The sequence below is a fragment of the Chlamydotis macqueenii genome, chromosome 26 (genome assembly GCF_036417535.1).
Source record: "Chlamydotis macqueenii isolate bChlMac1 chromosome 26, bChlMac1.mat, whole genome shotgun sequence".
Classification (NCBI taxonomy): Eukaryota; Metazoa; Chordata; class Aves; order Otidiformes; family Otididae; genus Chlamydotis; species Chlamydotis macqueenii.
In genome coordinates this window covers 5,622,799-5,641,049 of record NC_141581.1, presented here as the reverse complement: position 1 = coordinate 5,641,049, position 18,251 = coordinate 5,622,799, and the positions used below count along the sequence as shown (strand labels likewise).

Sequence of the window (18,251 nt, the reverse complement as noted above, 5' to 3'; positions counted from 1 at the left end):
CCCACCGCGGCCTCAACCTCCAAAGCTCTTCCGGGGCCACCTCCGTTGCCCTCGCGCCCTCTGAACTCAGCATCATCCGAAAAGCCGCCACCAGCCCTGCCCGCGCCAGCCGGCTGCAACGGGCAGCACCGCAGCAACCCCCAGCTCCTTCGCCCCGCCTGGCCGTACAGTACTCGTGATTCTAAGTGCTTTGCATACGTAGTTCGACGTCACGCACATACATCTCGAGGCGCTAAGGCCCTGGGCCGGCAGAGACACCAAGCTCCCGCAGCAGAGAGGTCCTTCATCTTGCGTAGGGCTCGTCGCGCGCGTCAGACTCCGGCTCCCCCCCCGCTGCAGCCGGCGGGACCCAGATCTGCGACAGCCTGGGGAGCTGCTGCCCCACACGCTCGTGCGTCGCAGCGGGAGCTCAGCGAACAGCAGCGCTAGGGAAGCGGCTGATCACGAACGGAACCGGTATTTACAGAGCTAGTCAGCTTCAACGGGTTACGTCTGCGGAGAGTCACCAAAGACGGCCGGAAACGAGGAGCTGCGCGTCCCACGGATACTGCCAGGAAAAAAACACGGGTACCAACACGGATTTCACAGCTTAGTTGGCACAGCTACGGTGAGAGATTCATCGCTAAGCGGATCCTCCCCCCGCAGACAGCAACACTTGAGAGGCGGTTACGGCGTGAGGGAACGAGACGGCGAGGCGGGGCACGGCGCAGCACAGAGACCTCAGCCGAGAAGCCCCACGGAGGATGGGGTTTCTCCTTCCGAAATGAGCCACTACGCAGAAGAGCGGCACCCCTCGTACCAGACACCACCGCAGCCCGCGAGGTCGCCGAGGGAAGTGAGAGCAGAGGACGCACGTGCTCAGCGGAGCCTCCTCCGGCACGCGGGCAGGGAGCCCCTCGCTCAGAGCGGCGCTCGCGGCCGCTCGGCCGGGGTGGTGACCAACGCCGTAGCGGCCTGAGGAACGGGGAACCTAGCTCTACAGTGATGCGTAGCGGGGCGACCTGCCAGCAAGAAGGGGATCTGACCTGCTTATCGGGGAAAGGGAGGGGGCTGCGCTCGCCCACGGCAATTCAATCACAACTGGATCCCACCTCCGAGAGGCTGGAGCCCACTGGGAATCCACAGCCCAGGCTTTTTGTCCCGTCAGCCAACACGTGTTTCAGCTACTGACCAAAAGGGACACCAGGAATGGTCACGGACATCTCAGAGGCTCTGGAGGGGCAGGAGCACAGAGACTCAACTATACAGGGTGCAAGAGTCCAGAGCCAGAAAAGCAGCGCCCTGGGGAAAAGCTGAAGGCAGCTGTTGTGTTGTGCACGGGCTGCTCATCTGGCTGGCGGCTGGGACAGGACCGGGTGAGCCAGCGTGACATTCAGGGAGTCGTTGTGCTGCACCAGGGACGTGTGCTTGTAGTGCAAGACCAGGTCCTTGAGGGAGGCGTAGAGGTTGTAGGGTTCGGCGAACCCGTAGCCGGTGGCCGTTTTGTAGATCACGCAGTGCTTGGTGTCACCGTCCACCCTGCCAGGGAGACAAGGGAGCAGGGTCAGCGGCACGCTGGGGACAGCAGAGCGCAAGCGGGCAGCACCGCAGAGACCTGGCCTCGGCAGGAGGAGCCGCCGCAGACGGGAGAGCTCCGGGAAGCCCAGCCCGCCAGCTGCCGCCTCCGCCAGCCGCCGGCATCCGGCGAGAGAAGGGCAGAGCGACGCGGGAGCGCGGCCCGCGCCAGCCCCACCCCGCCACGTCTGCCTGGGGGTACTCACACCACGGAGCAGGCGTAGCATCCCTTCTGGCTGCTCTCGCGGATCAGGAAGGTGCCGTCGCGCTTGCCGCACAGCATCTCTTCTGCCTGCAAGCGGTTGATCTTCCCCACGTACCACGTTCGCTCCTCGTGGTGGGGCAGCTCCTCCTCGTCGTCCATCATGGAGTACTGGCTGCAATCGAGCACAGGCAGGGTCAGACCTCCTCGGTTTGGGGATGTGGCTCCCACATCTCCCCTCCCACCACTAGCTGCCATCACCCCTTCCGGCAGGGAAAGCGTTCTCGGCTCCTGAGCAGGGAGACGGGCCTCGCCCGCAGCCCCAGAGCAGCCAGAACCGCCCGCGCTCCCTCCAGCCCCTCGCGTCCCACAGCGTGGCGAGCAGGGTCACTCACTCTTCCGTCTCGTTCTTGATGCCCAGCCACTCGTTGATTTTCTTCTGCCGGGCCCCCTTCTGCGTCAGCCACCTGGGGAAAGAGAGGCAGAGCTCAGCACGGGCGTCCGAGCCACACACCGCTCGTGCAGCCATCACCAGAGGGCAGCAGCCGTCCCCTCCGAGGGACCGCCGAGCCCCAGGGCTGGCTCCTGCACCCAGCAGCCCGCAAGCCCGGTCTGACGAGCCCCAGAGCCCTCAAGGAGCCAGCTGGATGGCTCCCGGGCTGGGCTGGCGAGGGGAGCGGGGCCCTACGTACACCAAATACTGGTCCCGCAGTTTGCGGAGCTGCATGAGGTCTGGCTTGAGGCTGTTCATGCGCTTGTCGATCTCCCGGTTCTCTGAGGCTTGTTTCTTCAGGTCCTGCTCCAGCTTCATCTTGCTGTCGTGGATCTCCGTGATGCGAGACTTGAGCTTCTCCGAGTTCATGAGGATCCTGGGAGAAGGAGGGGGGTTTGGGCGGTGAGCCAGCGTGGGGGAGGCAGAGGAGGCTGCCTGCCAGCTCCAGCCCACGGCACGCTGCCGGAGAGGCAAGGGCTGCACACGCCTGGGCTCCGTGCTGGGCCGGGATGATCCTTCCAGCTCTCAGAGCCCTTTCCCGGGCAGGCCTGGTCCCCACCCCACCCCCGTCCTCACCGCTGCACTTCCTTCTCGTTGCCCTCCCGCCGGAAGCGCTCGATGTACTCCTTGCTGCACTTCTCTTGGGTCTGACACTGCTCCTCAAAGATCTTGATGGTTTCGTTGAAAGCCTCGATTGCCGTCCTCTTCATCTGCAGCTCCTGAAAAGGGAGGGGAGAGCTGAGGAAGGAGGAGGATTTGGGCAGGTTTCTGCCCATTTGCGTCCCTTCTCCCCTCCCCAAAGCAGCGCTGTCCTCGCTGCAGCCAGAAGCCTGTTCTCTGGGGAGCGCCAAGCCCAGGAGCAGGCAAACGGGGCAGCAGGTCCCCAGTCTCTGCTCTCCTCCGCGCGCAGCAGAGTGGCTGGCAGCGACCAGGGGACGTCAGGGCAGCCCGCGGGGAAGGCAGCGCCCCCGTACCTGGGACGTGCGCGTGTACTCCTCGTACAGCAGGTCGTACTCCCAGCTCTTGTCCTGGTACTGCTGGTGATAGACCTTCAGCTGCTCCCCGACGGCTTCCACGCTGTCCTCCTTCACCACCTGGTCCTGCCACACACGCAGCCTCAGTCAGGACACGCTCCCGCCCTACAGCGGCCCCTCTGCCAGGCAGCTGGTCCCACGAAACCCCACCAGCCTGTCACCCCACAGAGCAGCGTCCCAGCGCGGGGGAAAGGGTGGGACATCGTCATCTACCAAACGGCCAGGGATCGGGGAGCAAACGCCCCCGGGTCAGGCTGCGCTGGCCAGGCGCGTCCCTGCGGCACAGGCCTCACCTGCTGGTACTTGGAGATGGGGTAGAGCAGCCTGGTGTCCAGCTTGGCATTGTACTGGGCAAGCGACTCGTGCCGGTAATGGGTGATGAGCTCCACCACCGAGCCGAAAGTCAGGGGCTCTGAGAAGCCGTACTTCCCTTCCCGGTGAAAGATCTTGATCAGCTTGTTATTGCCTCCCTTCCTGTAGCCAGGTGGGAAGAGGAGAGGGCACTCACCACCAGGCCAGCACCCATATCAATCTGGACATGCCCCTCACGCCACCCTGACGTCTGGGCACCCAGGCTCCAGCCCAGAGCGGCAGAGGCTCTGCAGGGACCCCGGCACCCTACCTGAGCGTGAGCGTGTACTCCCCCTGGATCTTGCTGGAGGCATCGCGCACCAAGAAGGTACCATCCGGTGTGTCCCGCAGCTTCTCGTTCACCTCCTCCCTGCGAGGAACACGATTGTCACAGCCCGTGAGGTGCAACCAGAGCTGCCCTAGATAACCTGATGGGCAGGGCAGCTGGGACAGGAGCTGCCAGCCACCCCCTTACCGGGAAATGTCACCCCAGTACCACTCGGCGTCCTGCAAGGGCACGCTGTTCCCGTTGGCCAGGCTGGCCGCACTGGGCTTCGGCTTAGGGGGTTTCGGAGGCAAGGCTGTACGAGAAGCAGGATTGAAGCAAGGTGAGTCCAAGTCCCAGCTTCCCACCCTTGCCAAGGGCAATTCCTCAGAGCACGGAGTCCCCCTCCCTGCAGTGACCGTCCTGGGAAGCCCTGCTCAGCCACCACGCTGCCAGGAGCTGCTCCAGACACATCCGCAGCAGCAGCGGCGTGCCTCGAGCGGGCCTTTGGGCACAGCGGGGCTACAAAAACGCCCTCGGCAACCTGCTCAGGAGGGCAGAGCCTCCACATCCACGCAGCGCAAACACCAGCGCCTCAGGCCCCAAGGAAGGGGCATCTGAGTACCTGGAGGCAACTGTTCCGGCTCCAACTCCTTCGTCTGCAGAAGGATCTCCAGAAACAGCACGGAGAAGTCAGGGCTCAGCTCCGGGCTGCAGGGAGAGGGGAGCCAAGGTGAGTGGTTGCGGAGGAGAACTTGGCACCGCTCCCGGGTGCCCCCCGGGCACAGGGGCAGCCGGGTCAGCTGGTTCATCCCAGCCGCCACATCCCAGGCTGACGCAGAAGCAGTGGCCCTGCCCTGGCTTTGAGTCCCACCTCTGCGCGCTGCCAGCAGCTGCATCCCACGTGCGGCGAGGCAGGGGCTGCGGGCAGACCTGCTGTTACAGGCCGGGCTCCTCATCCCGGCAGGCACAGCAGCCAACGCTCGGCACGCGGCTGGAACTCGACAACCTCACGTACCTGGCGCCAGGCAGCCGGAGGAGAAGGGGGCCGAAGATCTCTCCCAGGGCCCGAGGGTGCAGGTTGTTGCTCTCGGCCTGCTGCGATACCTTCCCCAGATGCCGGAGCAGGAACTGCAGGGTGAGCGTGTTCTGGAGCGGGACCGCAGGCGACTCCAGGGCCAGCAGCAGCTGCTTCCGGCAATTCTCCGGCTGGGGGGTCTCTGGGGAGAGAACAAGACACGGTGGAAGGGCTAGGACAGCCAGCACTGCTCTCCGCGCTTCGGCTCCGGCACGGCGCGGGAGCGGTCGGCGGCAGGGGCCGCGTGCCAGACCCCAGAGGAACAGGACTCATTTGAATCCCCAAAATGTGTCCGTCCCACCCAGTCACCCGTTCCCGGGCGCGGCTGCGGGAAGCCCTTACCCTGCAGGACACGAAGGACGTCTCCGTGCACGGCCACCGGCACCACGGGGGAGGGCAGGTCCTGCAGGTAGCCCCGCAGCGCCTCGCCCAGGGAGTGCACGTCAAAGGGCTCCAGGTCGCCCAGGGTCCAATCTGCCGGGACACAGATTTCCATGGGCGCTGGGCACGGCAGCGGGCACCCAGCCGCTGGCTCTGGTGCTGCCGGCACCCGTCCCACAGATCATCGCGCGCTGCCTGGCACCACGAGGGAGCTCGAGCGGCCCACACAAAGGAGGATGCCTGGAAGAGCCCTCTGCACCCCAGAAATAAGCTGGCTCTGAGAATGCAGGCACATCCCCCGCCCAGAGAGGGGGTTAGAGGCTGTTTTGGGTGCCCACATCCTTTGCCCTGAGCCCTGCCACAGGAATTCTGGGCGCGCACGACTCATGTGACAATTTTGTTCCCTGCTGCTGGTAGTGACAAGTGCAGGCTGGCCAGCTACATGCTGAACCCGACGGGGAAAACGTCTCCCTCGCGCTGCGCTGTTCCAGGAGCGCAAGGCGTGGGCTGTTGGGCCAGCACAGCAAGCCTGTCCCGAAAGCAGCGCGGCCGGAGCTGACGGCACCGCGCGGCCGGGGTCTCCACGAACGTCTGTGGAAGGGGACAAGCTGAGCGGCAGACAGCTCTGAAGGTTCCCCCGCAGAGACATCAGCCGCCAGCACAGCGGAGCCAGGGCTCCAGCCACCAAGCCGAGCTGAAAGATCCTCCCCTGCTCATCAGCGGTGCGACAGAGCCAGAGAAGCCTCCGCCAGCCCGTCGGCAAAGCACCCCGAGAGCGGGGCACCCCAAAGAGACAGCGCGAGACAAGCGCAGGGCTTCATCTGTTGGCCTTGCGCGTCTCCGAGCTGGTGCCAGGTCCCGCTGCCCCAGCCCCCGGAGGGCGGCAGGAATCCCCTCCTCGCCCGTCCCGGAGCGGGACGTGCTGGGACAGGGACGGCCCAGCCCCGCAGGCAGCGTGCCGGGAGTCAGGAGCCGCCGGGGACAGGCGGGCCTGGCCTGGATTGCATTACTGCTGCTGCTGTCACATCCACTAATCTCCTCCATCTGAGCCGATTCGCCTCCTCGCCACGCGGAGCTGGTTCTTACCGGTTCTCAGCGCTTGCCTCAGTTCGGAGCCAGATGTCCTGTACAACATCTCGCTGTCTAACCCTGCGGAAGCGGGGACGCTGCTGTACGCCGTGCGGCTCCCAGCGCAGGCACCGTTTCGGTGCCAGCCTGGCAGCCATGTGCCGGCCGAGCAACGGCCAACCAGGCCTGGTCAGTGCCAGAGCCAACCACCCGCAGATGCTGCCGCGGTCCCCTTGGCCCCCAGGACCACGGTTCAGCAGCCCCCTGGCACAGATCGGGGCTGGAAGCGCTTTCCAAACCCCGGCACCCATCTGGGGGGTGCAGGCCTCCTGCGTGCAGACCCAGCACCCTTGCCCCAGGCCTCTGCGCAGGACGGTGCCGCGGGGTCAAGCTCGGCTCTGGGGAACAGCGGCTCACGCCAGGGAGGAGCCGCGGGCCCCCCCTCTTCTGCAGGCAGCTGCGCCCCGCGTGTCCCGCAGAGCTCGGTCCAACACCAACGGGCTTTTACAGACAGCTGCCTGCCCCTCTGCCCTCGCTGGGGATTTTGGGGGGTATCGCCCCCTCGGTGCTCAGCGTTCCCCCCTTACCTTTCTTCTCAATGGCTTCCACGAGCTTTACCAGCAGCGGCGGCGCGATCTCTGGAGGGCTGAACTGCTCCTGCAAGTCCGGGAGAGGAGACCCTGGGGGGGAGAGGGAGGGAGAGAAGGGCTCAGCCCCCAGCACCCATGCTGCTCCTGCCAGCAGCGTTCAGGAGCAGGGAAAGCTGCGGCTGCTGCCACGAGGCCACAGCCCACGCGAACACTGCACAGAGACAGCGGGGAACCCGCAAGCTGGCCCCAAAATCGGCACAGCGCTTGTTCAGCCCGGTCTTGCTGCGGGATGTGTGCAGGGAGGGTCCCTGCTGCTCCCTGCGGAGGCCAGGAGGCAGAGCCCGTCTCCCCGGGGACCCCGGCGCCCCGGGCAGACGACGCGGGGGCTACCAGGGCTCCTGGAGCTCAGGCCAGGTTCGGTCCCTGCCCGGCACGGGGGCTGCGCGGAGGAGCGCGGCCAGGGAGCTCGCTCGCAGCTCTGAGCTGCGATTAATCCAGCCATTCAGACAGAACGCCGTGTCAGCAAATTCCTGCCCCTGATTGCTCGTTTAACATGGAAACCAGCCCTCTGCCTCCCGCTCCCCGCGGCCTCTGCGCAAGCTGTTACGGGGCGCAGGCAGCCCGCCGCACGGGACCGGGGCTCCCCCACTTCCCAGGGACCCGTGGCTTGGCAGCGGGTGGCATTTCACCGCCACCTCCAGATGCGGGGGCCTTGGCTCCGGGCACCCCCCTTCCCCTGCGCTGGAGGGGTGACGCATGCCGGGGCAGGAGCGCGCAGGCCTGGCTGCGCTGCTGCCAGCGGGAGGTTTGCCGAGCGACGAGCGGGTGCCAGGTCCCGTCCTGCTTCCAACCGAGCACCAGCCGGTGCAGGAGGCTCCTCCGGGCACCGCACAGACCCCGGGGAGCCCACGGCCGGTCAGCACACCCAGCAACCTCCACCGCGGGGAGGCAGAGCCAAAAGGCTGCTCCCCGTTGCGAAAGACGGCTCTCTTGTCACGGATCTGACCCGAACTCGCCCGGTGTGGTCTCGCCACGAGGCACAGCAAGCTGAAACTGCGCACCCGCCCGAGCCTCCCGCACCCACGGCCTCGCGGGGAGACGAAGCGGCTCGCATCAGCGCACCCGCAGAGCGGGAGGGCAATCCCCCTCAGAGAGAGCCCCTGGGCATGGGAAGGGGCCCAGCGCGGCGCTGGTCGGGGTGGGGAAGCTGCAGGCAAGCTGCCAGGCTGGCAGCTCCGAGCCTGACCCTTGGGAAGGGCTGAAGGAGAGTAAATAGTGGTGCTGCCCACGTGTCCCGGCCGGGAATGTGCTGCTTCAGCAGGCAGCAGCTTGCCTTTTTCTATCAGGCAGCCTGCGCCGGAGCCAGCAGCGGCTCCAGCGCCTGCCGGGCCTCCGGGCCTGGCCGCCGCGAACAAGGCCGCTCACAGCACGGCCGGGGCAGCTGCGGAAATACTTCCAAGCCGCATTTTCCGCTCGCGTCCTCTGCGGAAGGCAAACACCGGCAGCTCATAAATTCGCCGGCAGAAAGCGCTGGGTCTCGCCGCTCCGCGGGGCCGGCCTTGCTCCCGGGCTGCGCGTCAGCCGTGGCGCTGGCCCTGCTCCCCGTGCGACACCGGGAGCGAGGGGATTCCCGCCAGCCAGGGCAAAACCTGGGAAACGGAACAGAAACGCCGCCAGCCGTGAGCTTCCCGGGGCAGCCAGGACACACCTCTGCGCCTCCCGAACCGCAGACCACGAAGAAATAACAGGGGTTTGGCTGAAATTTCAGTTTTTCTCTTGCAAAAACGCGTCTCCCCAACCAGCACCCCAGCAGGCTGTGTGTAAAACGGCTCGGGGGGTTTGAACCGTGCCCAAGAGGGACGTTGGCAGGGGGGATGCACCAGAGGGGATGGGGACAGGGCTGGCACCCCACCTCGCATGCCCTGGCACCCGATGCTCCGCGCTCCAACCTCGGGCAGGACGCAGGCAGGCTGGCTTTCGGTTTCTCTCCCAACCGCGTCTTTTCTGCGTGTCCGGAGCTTTGGCACACATCTTTCCTCCACTTCCCAGGGATCTCCACCCCTTTGGCCACCCAGGCACATCTCCACCAAGCCCCGGTGGAGAAGAGAGCCCCGGGGAGACAGAAACACAGACCCCGCCGGAGCGCAGGGCTGGATGCAGGCAGGGCTGGATGCAGGCAGGGCCGGCGCAGCCACCGCAGAGCACGCCCCGGGCTCCCCGGAGGAGCCGCTTTCTTGGAAAGGCAGGTTGCGAACGGGATGACTCAGGTCAGCGGCTCTCGCTGCCAACCTAAACGCAGGGCCCGGCCACATTCCCACCCTGCGGACACGTTTCCCGGGGCCGCCCCTCCGGCTCCGGGAGCAGGAGGGTGAGAGGCAGCTGTGGGGAGCCACGCACCCAGTCCCACCACCCTGAATTTTAAGACAGGGGCTCCTTTCCGTTCTGTAAGACCCCAGAGATGTTTCACACGGCTCAAAGCTGAAGGGACAGCCGTGGCTCCCAGGCAGAGAGGCGGGGAGGACTGGGAGCACGCTCTGATGCCCACCAGCTCCTGCTGCTGGGCAAAAAATAGGCAAAGAGAAGGTAGCTGCCAGAGCTCCGCGGGCAGCGCTGAGGCACGGCGGCTCCCAGCTCCCGGACCGGGTCCTCGCCAAGCCCGGTGCCGGCTGGGAGGCAGCCGCAGGTGCGGGACGGCCCGTGCCCTGCCCCAGGGTGGCTGCCCGGCCCCAGCGAGAGCTCTGCGATCCGTTCCGCGATCCGCGGGGAGGGACCGGTGCCAGGCAGACAAGCAATTAGCTCCAGTTCTCGGAATTACTCTTTTAGACCCTGACTTTTCTCCTCTTGCCCAGAGACAAGTAATTGTGTGTCTCAGCGGGGCTGAGCGGCTCTTGGCAGGGAGCGATGCCCGGGGCGCTGCAGAGGCAGAAGCGGGGAGGTGGTGGGGAGATGTCAGGACTTATTCCTAAAGGGAGGGAGCGGAGCAAAACCCTCAGCGGAGCAGGAAAAGGGATCGAGGAGCAGGGGGATCCTGGCTTGGTCGCAAGCCAGAGAGGGAGAAGGGTTTTGGAGAGGCAAGAGCGGGACAAGGCTTGCTCCAAGCAGCTCTGCCAAGGAGATTGATAAGCTGGAGGAACAACGTGCTTTTCTCTCGGCCAGGACTGAGAGCGAACTCAAAAGCCCCAGGAAACTCCACCGCAGTGCTGCTGGCCAGGCAAGCCAGCGCTGCCGAGCCGAGGGCTTCACCGCCCGCCTGTCCGCCGCACGTCGGGAGCGGAGGTGTCTCAGAGCAACGCGGGACGGCTTACCTTGCTCCAGAGCTTCCTGCAGCCGGCTGCCGCTGGCCCCTGGCGTGGCGGGCAGGGGTCTCTGCACTCGGGGCCGGTGAGAGGGGACGGAGATCTTCACAGGCCCCACGTACTCCACGTACGTGCCGGGAAAGTCACCCTTCTGCTTCGTCCGCTCATTGACGCCCAGGATCCAGCCGATCTGATTGGGGGTCTGCTCGTCCCCGTCTTTGAAGCCCAAGGACTGCAGGGCCCCCTTGCTCACCACCAGGATGTCCCCAGGCAGGAGATCAATGTCCTCCTCGCGTTCCTTGCGGTAGGGGTAGAGCGCGCGGTACTGGAACCCATCGGTGCTGCCCATTCTCTCTGCCGTGGGGAGACGGGCTCGGAACGGTGAGGCAGCGCGTTTCGGGTGAGAGGGGAGGGATCTCAGAGGCAGCTCTCCCCCATCAGCACTCCGAACGTCTCTGCGTGAACCAGCAGCCCAGGAGCCTGGTCCAGGCGCCCCGGCGCGCTTAGGTGCAGCCCCTTTTCCTTAGCTTGAAACCACGATTCAACCAAATTATGGAGCAAAGGGAGAAGGAGACAAACATAATCCAGCACTCGTGAGCGCGCATGCAGCAAAGAAACAGGAGATCGGGGTTGGCTTCACCAAAAAAGAAGTAGGCGTCTCGGAGTCTGGGGGGCAAAAGCTCGGCGCGCTTCCAGCCCGGAACGGCGTGGCATGCTACGTCTCCCTTCCCAGGGCCTGCAAAGAGAAGACGACTGGTCACCGTGCAGCCAGGCACCCTGCACCCTCCCGAGACGCCAGCGTTGGATCTCGGGGTTCATCTCAGCAGCTGAGACAGGCAGGAGTTGTTCCTCCCCTACCCGCCAGTCGATGCCGAGCCCCGGGTCCAACCGGGACACACCGATCCCAGTTTACGCTCCCAAAAGCGAGAGGAGCCAGCGGCTGCAAGCGGGAACGCCAAGCCTCTCTGCTAGGACCAGGCACGGGCTCTGCATCCTGAAGAGGTTCACTCCTGCTCCTTCAGCCTACCCTCCTCGCGGCACTCATGCAAACAAGAAGACAACACGCGGGACAAAACGGCCTTCATGCAGGAACTTTTTTTTTGCGGCATACAGAAAAGGGTGACCCTGCAAGCACCAGCTGGAGGCTCTGAATAGGAGCAAAACAAACAGATTTAACCTTTTCTCGTTAAATCCATTAAATCTCACGTTTCACCTTCACATCTCCCCGTGCAATCCCCCACAAAGCCGTTTTCTGAAGGCAGCTGCCCACAAATGTAGGTTAACCGGGCTTTCGAGGCGCTTTTCCCGTTCCCACAGAGCAGCACTTCAAAGCTTCGCTCTGAGCAAAGTAAATTTTTGAACTTTTCCAAAGCACCAACAGCATCAAGTGCGGGCACAGGCTCTTTTTGCAGAGATGGAGGCGAGGGGAGTTAAAATAATCCTCAGAAGCCTCCAAGTCTGCTTAGAACTGCTAACTGCCTTTCAGCTATTCGGAGAGAAAATGAAGAATATGCTGCCTGCCCTGCCCAGAAATCCACCAAAAAAAGAACAAGCCTGGGTTATAACACGTTGTCGAGGGGATGTGTGAGCCGGGGCATTCCCACCAGCCGAGCACGTCCTCTTTTCCCATCCCCTCCCAGCTTTCCACCTCCCCCGGGCAAATCCCAGCACTCCCGTTCCCGCAGGCACGGCGTGCGACCGAGGACCGGACCTACAAGGCACAGGGCAGCCAGCAACCAGTCTTCCCAGGGCCACCCTAGGCCCGCCGAAACGCTGCAGGTCCTGTTAACGGCTCGAGCTCTTTTGGCCCAGAAACATCCACCAAACCCAGCCCAAACTCTTGAGTCTCATCTGAAAACTATTAGCGAGCAGGAAGGCGCTTCTCAGGGCTGCCGGAGCCTCTGCAGAGGGAGGCGAGGAGTCAAAGGGAGCCAGGGCACCCTTCCCAGCAAGGTCAACGCACAACCAAGCCCGGCACGAAGCCAAGGCTGCTCCGACCGCCGCTTGGATCCCGCAGCGTTTCAAAATAACCCTTTTGGGCCGGCACCGCGTTAAGAGTTCACAGCAGCTACAAACCCCTCTTTTCTCCCGCAGGCTACCAGCAAGTCCAAGATCGCTGTGAGCCCCTGGGGAGAAGCCGGCTTCACTTCTCCGCAGCCAGGCTCTCCAGCCCAGCGCCACGCCGTGGGGCTCCTTCCCTTGACGCAGAAGAAAGGCACAAAGAGGCTGTGGCACGTTAAACCCGCGCAGCAGCCAGAGCCCAGCGTCCCAGCTGGGCTGTCTTTGCCGTGAACGAGCAGGCGCTTGCCCTCGGGGGAGGTAGGAAACTCGCAGCCAGGCTCCGGTGGCTGGGGAACAGGATTGAGCCTTATCCGGCTCACTGGAGGGCTTGTCCGGAGCTCCAGGAGCAACACCGGACTCACGGAGAGACCCTGGGGACAGGGGGTGTCGGTGGGAGAAGCAGCACATCCCAGCACAGATGCCGTGCAAGCTCCCCGCTGTGCCGGAACGGCAACCGCAGGGAACTCGCAGCCGAGCCCGCATTTCCCCAGTGCAACCAGCCCCGGCCAGGAAAATATTACTTCATAATCCAGAGCATAAAGAGAGATTTATGATCAGGCTCGCCGCCTGCCCCTCGCCTCTCTGAACGCTGCCTGTCAGGGTACAACGGAGCTGAATCGGCAGCGCCGGATGCACCGCGTGCCTGCCGGGAAAGGCACCGGCAGCGAACAGATCCCGTCACGCACCCAGAGGGAGCAGAGCCCAAAGCCAGCGGGGTCGGTGCTCCCTCGCAGGCACCTCGCCGGCTCCTACCCGCAGCTCCCAGCCCCGGCTCCAGGCGCCTCAGACAAGCCGGTGCAGCCGAAGCGGCCGGAGGGACAGAACGCTCAGCCCTGGCAAACTCGTTCAGTAGCTTTTTAAAAGCAGACCTGCGTGGAGGGGTGGGAAGAGAAGAGAGTCGCTCCAGAGCGCAGGGTCTCTGCAAAGAGCAAGTCCTGCAGCTCCTGCTCCGTCAGCTCCTTCCAGCCTCCTTCCCTGCGGCAGGAACACAGGGACGCAGGTCTGTGCCACCCTGCTCCCAACGCGTCACTGGGAACGTGAAAAAACACAGGTAACAGAGTCAGCCTGGGCCTGGAGCAGCCTCGCCTGCCTTCCCTGCGCACAAGTGCCTGTGAACACGGGCGAGAACCCCCCGGGAACCCCAAATCCGCACGGCTAAAGCCGGCACCGCCCTCTCCAGGGGGAACAGTCGTCCTCTGTCCTGTCCCGGACCCAGCCAGCAGCTTCCCAGGCTGAGCTGCGCGTGTGGGACGGCAGCGCCGCTGGTCAGGAGAGCTCTGCAAGCCCGCAGGGAGCAGCTGACCGAGTCGGTGTGACTCTGGGGAGAGGGAACACGCGCGGCTCCCAAAGCCCCGCAAGAGCTCGGCGGAGGGAAGGGGAGGCGGGGAAGGCAGCGTGGAGAGGCCGGGACAGGCACGAGCCTGTCGGCTGGAAGCACACCTCCGAGCCGCGGCTCTGTGTGCGCAGGAGAGAGGGAGCAGCTTGCCAAAAGATTTCATCTGGGCTCGGCTCCAGCCTCTCTCGGCTCTCGGAGAGGAACCTCGTGTGTCCGCGCTGGCGAGCACTTGCTTAGGCTGCTCTGCAAATCCCAGGCATCAGACGTCTAAATACCTTCGGTAAATCTATCTCAGCGCCCAGGAACAATCCCTCGATTCATTAACTGCTGTCAATACTTTCTTTGTTTCATACATCGGTTTGAAACAAAAAAACACATTACGAGTCTTTTTGTGAGCGCCCAGCACGCAAATAAAAGCATCTTAACATTTCAAATGTGGTTCCTGTGCTTTTTAACCCAGCTCCAAACGCAGTTCAAAGTGCAGCTTGACTTGAAGTGAGACCGAGCGTTACTTTCCCTCCGGCGAGGCGAAAGAATGCATAAAAATATTTAAAAGAATACGCTTACAACAATCCACACAGCTCAACTCTTTCCAAGTTCAATCAGATCCTTAGCAGCAAAAAAACCACAAAATCAAATTTTGGACTGCAAAATGCTACATATTAATGGGTTACAGTGAGGACAAACCTTTCCTTTAACCAAAAAAAAAAAAAAAAAAAAAAAAAAAAAAAAGAGAGAGAGAGAGAGAGAAAACAGGATAACGCAACTAGAGATGGACACAAACATGGGCACGGAACTGCCTGCCGCATCGTGCCCTGTCGCGACAACCGCTGCCGCGTCGAATCGTTCCGACCTACGGAACGTCGCAGCGGCGAAGCTGGCGGTGCCGAGCACGCCGCGGGTCACGCTGTGCCCGCAAACAGCACCGGGGCGAAGAGCTTGGGAACCCCTGGTTTCTAATTCGGGACAAACTGCGCAGCTGCCCAGCCAGCTGGTATTCCCATCGCGCTTTACTCACCAAAGCCCAGGGAACTGAAGGAATATCTGAAACGTTTCCCTGAAAATGTGAATGTTGGGGTTAGCGGGGACCTGAGCGGCCTCATAACCCCCGCCTTGGGATGACCGCTGCCTGCCCAATTTCTGAGAGACATCTGGAGGCCTCAGCAGCCTCCTCCTCAAAGACTGCTGACCTACTCCAAGACTTCTCTCGCTGTCCGCAGGCTTCCCCCGACATCGGACTTTCTTGCTTCGGCCAAAGCCCGTCGCGTCTCCCCCACCTCAAGGGACTTTCCCCTTCTCCCCTCGAGGGCATTTTACTGGGTGGGAGATTTTGACACGGCAGCACCAAGGGCGCTACGCCAGCACCCTCCCTTCGCTGCAGGCTCCCTTTTCCCCAGCCCCCAAGCAGCCAGAACACATGACTTCAACTTTAGGAGCGTTCGCAGGGCTGGCTCTAGGGACTTTTTTTTCAGAAGTAAACTCAGGAGCTGTGTTTTGGCTACTTCCCTCAAAAATTACCCTTCTAAAAAAACTGAGTACGTGAAAAAATTCCAGCTGCTCTTGCTAACTCATCTGCTTAAAATCACATTCCCTGGGGTATCTGGAATTTATAGGATAATTTATTAGCAGCTCTGCGCGGCACAGCGATCACATGCAGTAACCTACAAGGTGAGAAGCAACCACGTTAGCAGGCCAGCGTTATTCGGGTATTGTTGGGAGAGGCGAGACCTTCCAGCTTGAGAAATCCGCTGTCCCTTCCTCTGGTTGCTTTTTATCTTCCGTTACTGGGTTACTTTAGCTCCGAGCTGCAGCTCCAGATATTCCCAGAGGAATTAAAAGAGCCCTCGATATTATAAATACTCTTTTTTTTTTTTTTGCATTGTAAACACACCCCAGCACTCAGAGCGAAGCGCCGGTGCTCTGACTCGGCTCCAAACTGGCTCCGCAAACCACTCTGCTCCTCGCCGCGTTCCAGCTGAGCCGCGGTTTCTCTTCCAGCCCAGAGCTTTTGTCCAGCGAGACCCAACTGCAGGCAGAAAGGATCTTCCTGAGTGCTTAAAAAAACCCCTCGTTCTAGCGAGTTAAAAACCGAGGGTTTGGGGCAGCGATCACCTTTAAGAGGACCGAAGCCTCGGTGCAAACCGCGCGGGCAGATCTAAGCACGATCTGCCCACGTCAGAGAAGAGAGTCACCAAAGAAACCAAACCATCGCTTGGACTTTCCCACATCATGGAAGAGCCGATGACTAGAGCAGAGGCCAACCCAGCCTTGGGGACACACCAGCCCTTCGCGTGGTAGGGAAGGGTGGGGGAACGGCCAGGAAAGCAGTGATTTAGGCTATATTTACTCAGCTGCCTCCATTCTCCGCTCTCACAGAGAAAGTCACAGGGCCAGTTCCCCAGTGGCTCGGAGAGCTGCTCGGGAAAGAAAAGCCTTGCATTAATGGGGAGGAGAGGCGGCCATTCCTCCGCCACGCTAGGCATGGGTGCCGACAGGCACAACGCTGGTGCCGCTCCAGCTCTTTGCGGCTCTTGCAGAGCTCATTTGAGACCGTTTTCCCCTCAGGTTTTATTCCCTACTGAAGATGGACCCTCAGCACGGGAGGTATGTGACCGTGGCAAGCTTCCTCTTCCAGAGGTTGAGAAACGTCCCCGGGATGGGAAGGGACGCAGGGCACAAACCTCCCCGGAGAGAGAGGCGGGCCGGCCGCCGGCCCAGAGCCAGGGTTTGGGGGCCGTTGTGCCTACAGACAGCAAAGCTGGGACTCCAGCACACCCAGAGGGACGGGCGCACCCCCGGGCCATCCAGCCCCGGCCTGGGGTCTGCCGGGGCACGACGGCAGCGGGGCCGAGCCCTCAGCCCAGCCCGCAGCCCTGACAGCCTTCATTTTATCCGGCTCTGCCGCCCCAAGATGGTGCCCAGGACCCCCAGCAAGGGGGGGGCTGCAGCCTGCCAAGGCCTGCGGGGGTCCCCGCACTGGGCCCGCTGCAGGGGGAACGGCACTAAGGAGATGGGGGGGCACGGCCCTTGCACAGGGAGGGGACGGGGCCAGCCCTGGCACCTCGGGGCGGGGGGGACACAGGACGACACGGAGCTCTGGCACAGGGGACAGGCCCTGCCACCTCGGGGCGGGGGGGAACAGGGCCAGCCCGGGGGCTGACACTGCCCTGGCAGCGGGGGACCAGCGGGAGGGGGACGGGGAGGGGGACGGGGCCGGCCCCGCTGCTGTCCCCGCGGGAAGGGGCCGAGGCTGGGCCCGGCGGGGCGCTCCCCCCTCCCGGGGCCCCTCACGCTGCGGGGCCGCGCTCGCTGCGGGTCCCGGCGCCGGCCCGCCCGCCAGGCCCCGGCTCTGATTCCGATCCCGGCCCCCCCCTCTCCCCCGGTCCCGGTCCCCTCTCCCCCGGTCCCGGTCCCCTCTCCCCGGCCCCGTCCCACCTCTCCGCCGTGCCCATCCGCCGCCGCTCGGCTCCAGCCCGCTCCTGCCTCCCAGCCCGGCGGCAGCCTGGGAAAGGGCCCGAGCGCCGCCGGAACGGCCCGAACCCGGCCCGGAAAGAGCCGAACAGACGCCGGAGAGGAACGAACCTGCCCGAAGCTGCGGCGGCCACGCCCCTTCCCTCCTCCTCGGTCGCGATCGGGGCCACGCCCCTCGCGCGAGCCGCTCCGGAAGGAGCCGAGGAGGGGTCGCCGGGGCGGAACCGCTAGTCGGCGCTGCGGAGAGCGCGGCGGCGCCCCCTTGCGGCGGGACGGCAGAAAGGGGACCGGGGCTGCACCGGGCATGGGGCACCGGGCATGGGGCAGCGGGCACCGGGACTGCACCGGGCATGGGGCACTGGGACTGCACCGGCACTGCACCGGCACTGCACCGGGCATGGGGCACCGGGCACCGGGACTGCACCGGGACTGCACCGGGCATGGGGCACCGGGGCTGCACCGGGCATGGAGCATCGGGCACCGGGACTGCACTGGGCATGGGGCACCGGGACTGCACCGGGACTGCACTGGGCATGGGGCACTGGACACCGGGACTGCACCGGGCATGGGGCACCGGGCACCGGCACTGCACCGGGCATAGGGCACCGGGCACCGGGACTGCACCAGGCATGGGGCACTGGACACCGGGACTAACTACACCGGGCATGGGGCACCGGGACTGCACCGGGCATGGGGCACCGGGCACCGGGACTGCACCGGGCATGGGGCACCGGGGCTGCACCGGGCATGGAGCATCGGGCACCGGGACTGCACTGGGCATGGGGCACCGGGACTGCACCGGGCATGGGGCACCGGGCATGGGGCACCGGGCACCGGGACTGCACCGGGCATGGGGCACCGGGACTGCACCGGGACTGCACTGGGCATGGGGCACCGGGCACCGGGCATGGGGCACCGGGCACCGGGACTGCACCGGGCATGGGGCACCGGGCACCGGGACTGCACTGGGCATGGGGCACCGGGACTGCACCGGGACTGCACGGGGCATGGGGCACCGGGACTGCACCGGGCACCGGGCACTGGCACTGCACCGGGCATGGGGCACCGGGA

At 64.1% G+C, this 18,251-nt stretch overlaps 1 protein-coding gene across 1 annotated transcript; it reads right to left on the bottom strand.

Annotated features, from left to right (window-relative positions):
• Nucleotides 1–576: 576 nt before the first annotated feature.
• On the bottom strand, nucleotides 577–17,233 carry PIK3R2 (phosphoinositide-3-kinase regulatory subunit 2). Its single transcript, XM_086767457.1, has 16 exons — nucleotides 17,145–17,233; nucleotides 10,322–11,048; nucleotides 7,014–7,106; nucleotides 6,445–6,507; nucleotides 5,320–5,451; nucleotides 4,918–5,119; nucleotides 4,525–4,610; nucleotides 4,110–4,215; nucleotides 3,906–4,004; nucleotides 3,577–3,757; nucleotides 3,224–3,349; nucleotides 2,826–2,968; nucleotides 2,449–2,625; nucleotides 2,152–2,223; nucleotides 1,761–1,931; nucleotides 577–1,518 (listed from the first exon to the last, which is right to left on the bottom strand). Exons 2-16 carry the CDS (start codon nucleotides 10,659–10,661, stop codon nucleotides 1,326–1,328), a joined length of 2,184 nt encoding a protein of 727 aa, XP_086623583.1. The 5' UTR covers nucleotides 10,662–11,048; nucleotides 17,145–17,233; the 3' UTR covers nucleotides 577–1,325.
• Nucleotides 17,234–18,251: the final 1,018 nt, after the last annotated feature.

Bases quoted from the DNA above. Each gene is read 5' to 3' on its own strand.
- PIK3R2 (XM_086767457.1), bottom strand. From the start codon at position 10,661: ATGGGCAGCACCGATGGGTTCCAGTACCGCGCGCTCTACCCCTACCGC. The intron at 6,508-7,013 runs GTAAGGGGGGAA...CCGCTTCCGCAG, and splicing joins GGAAGCCATTGAGAAGAAAG to GGTTAGACAGCGAGATGTTG. The intron at 3,350-3,576 runs GTGAGGCCTGTG...CGTGTGTGGCAG, and splicing joins CCATCTCCAAGTACCAGCAG to GACCAGGTGGTGAAGGAGGA.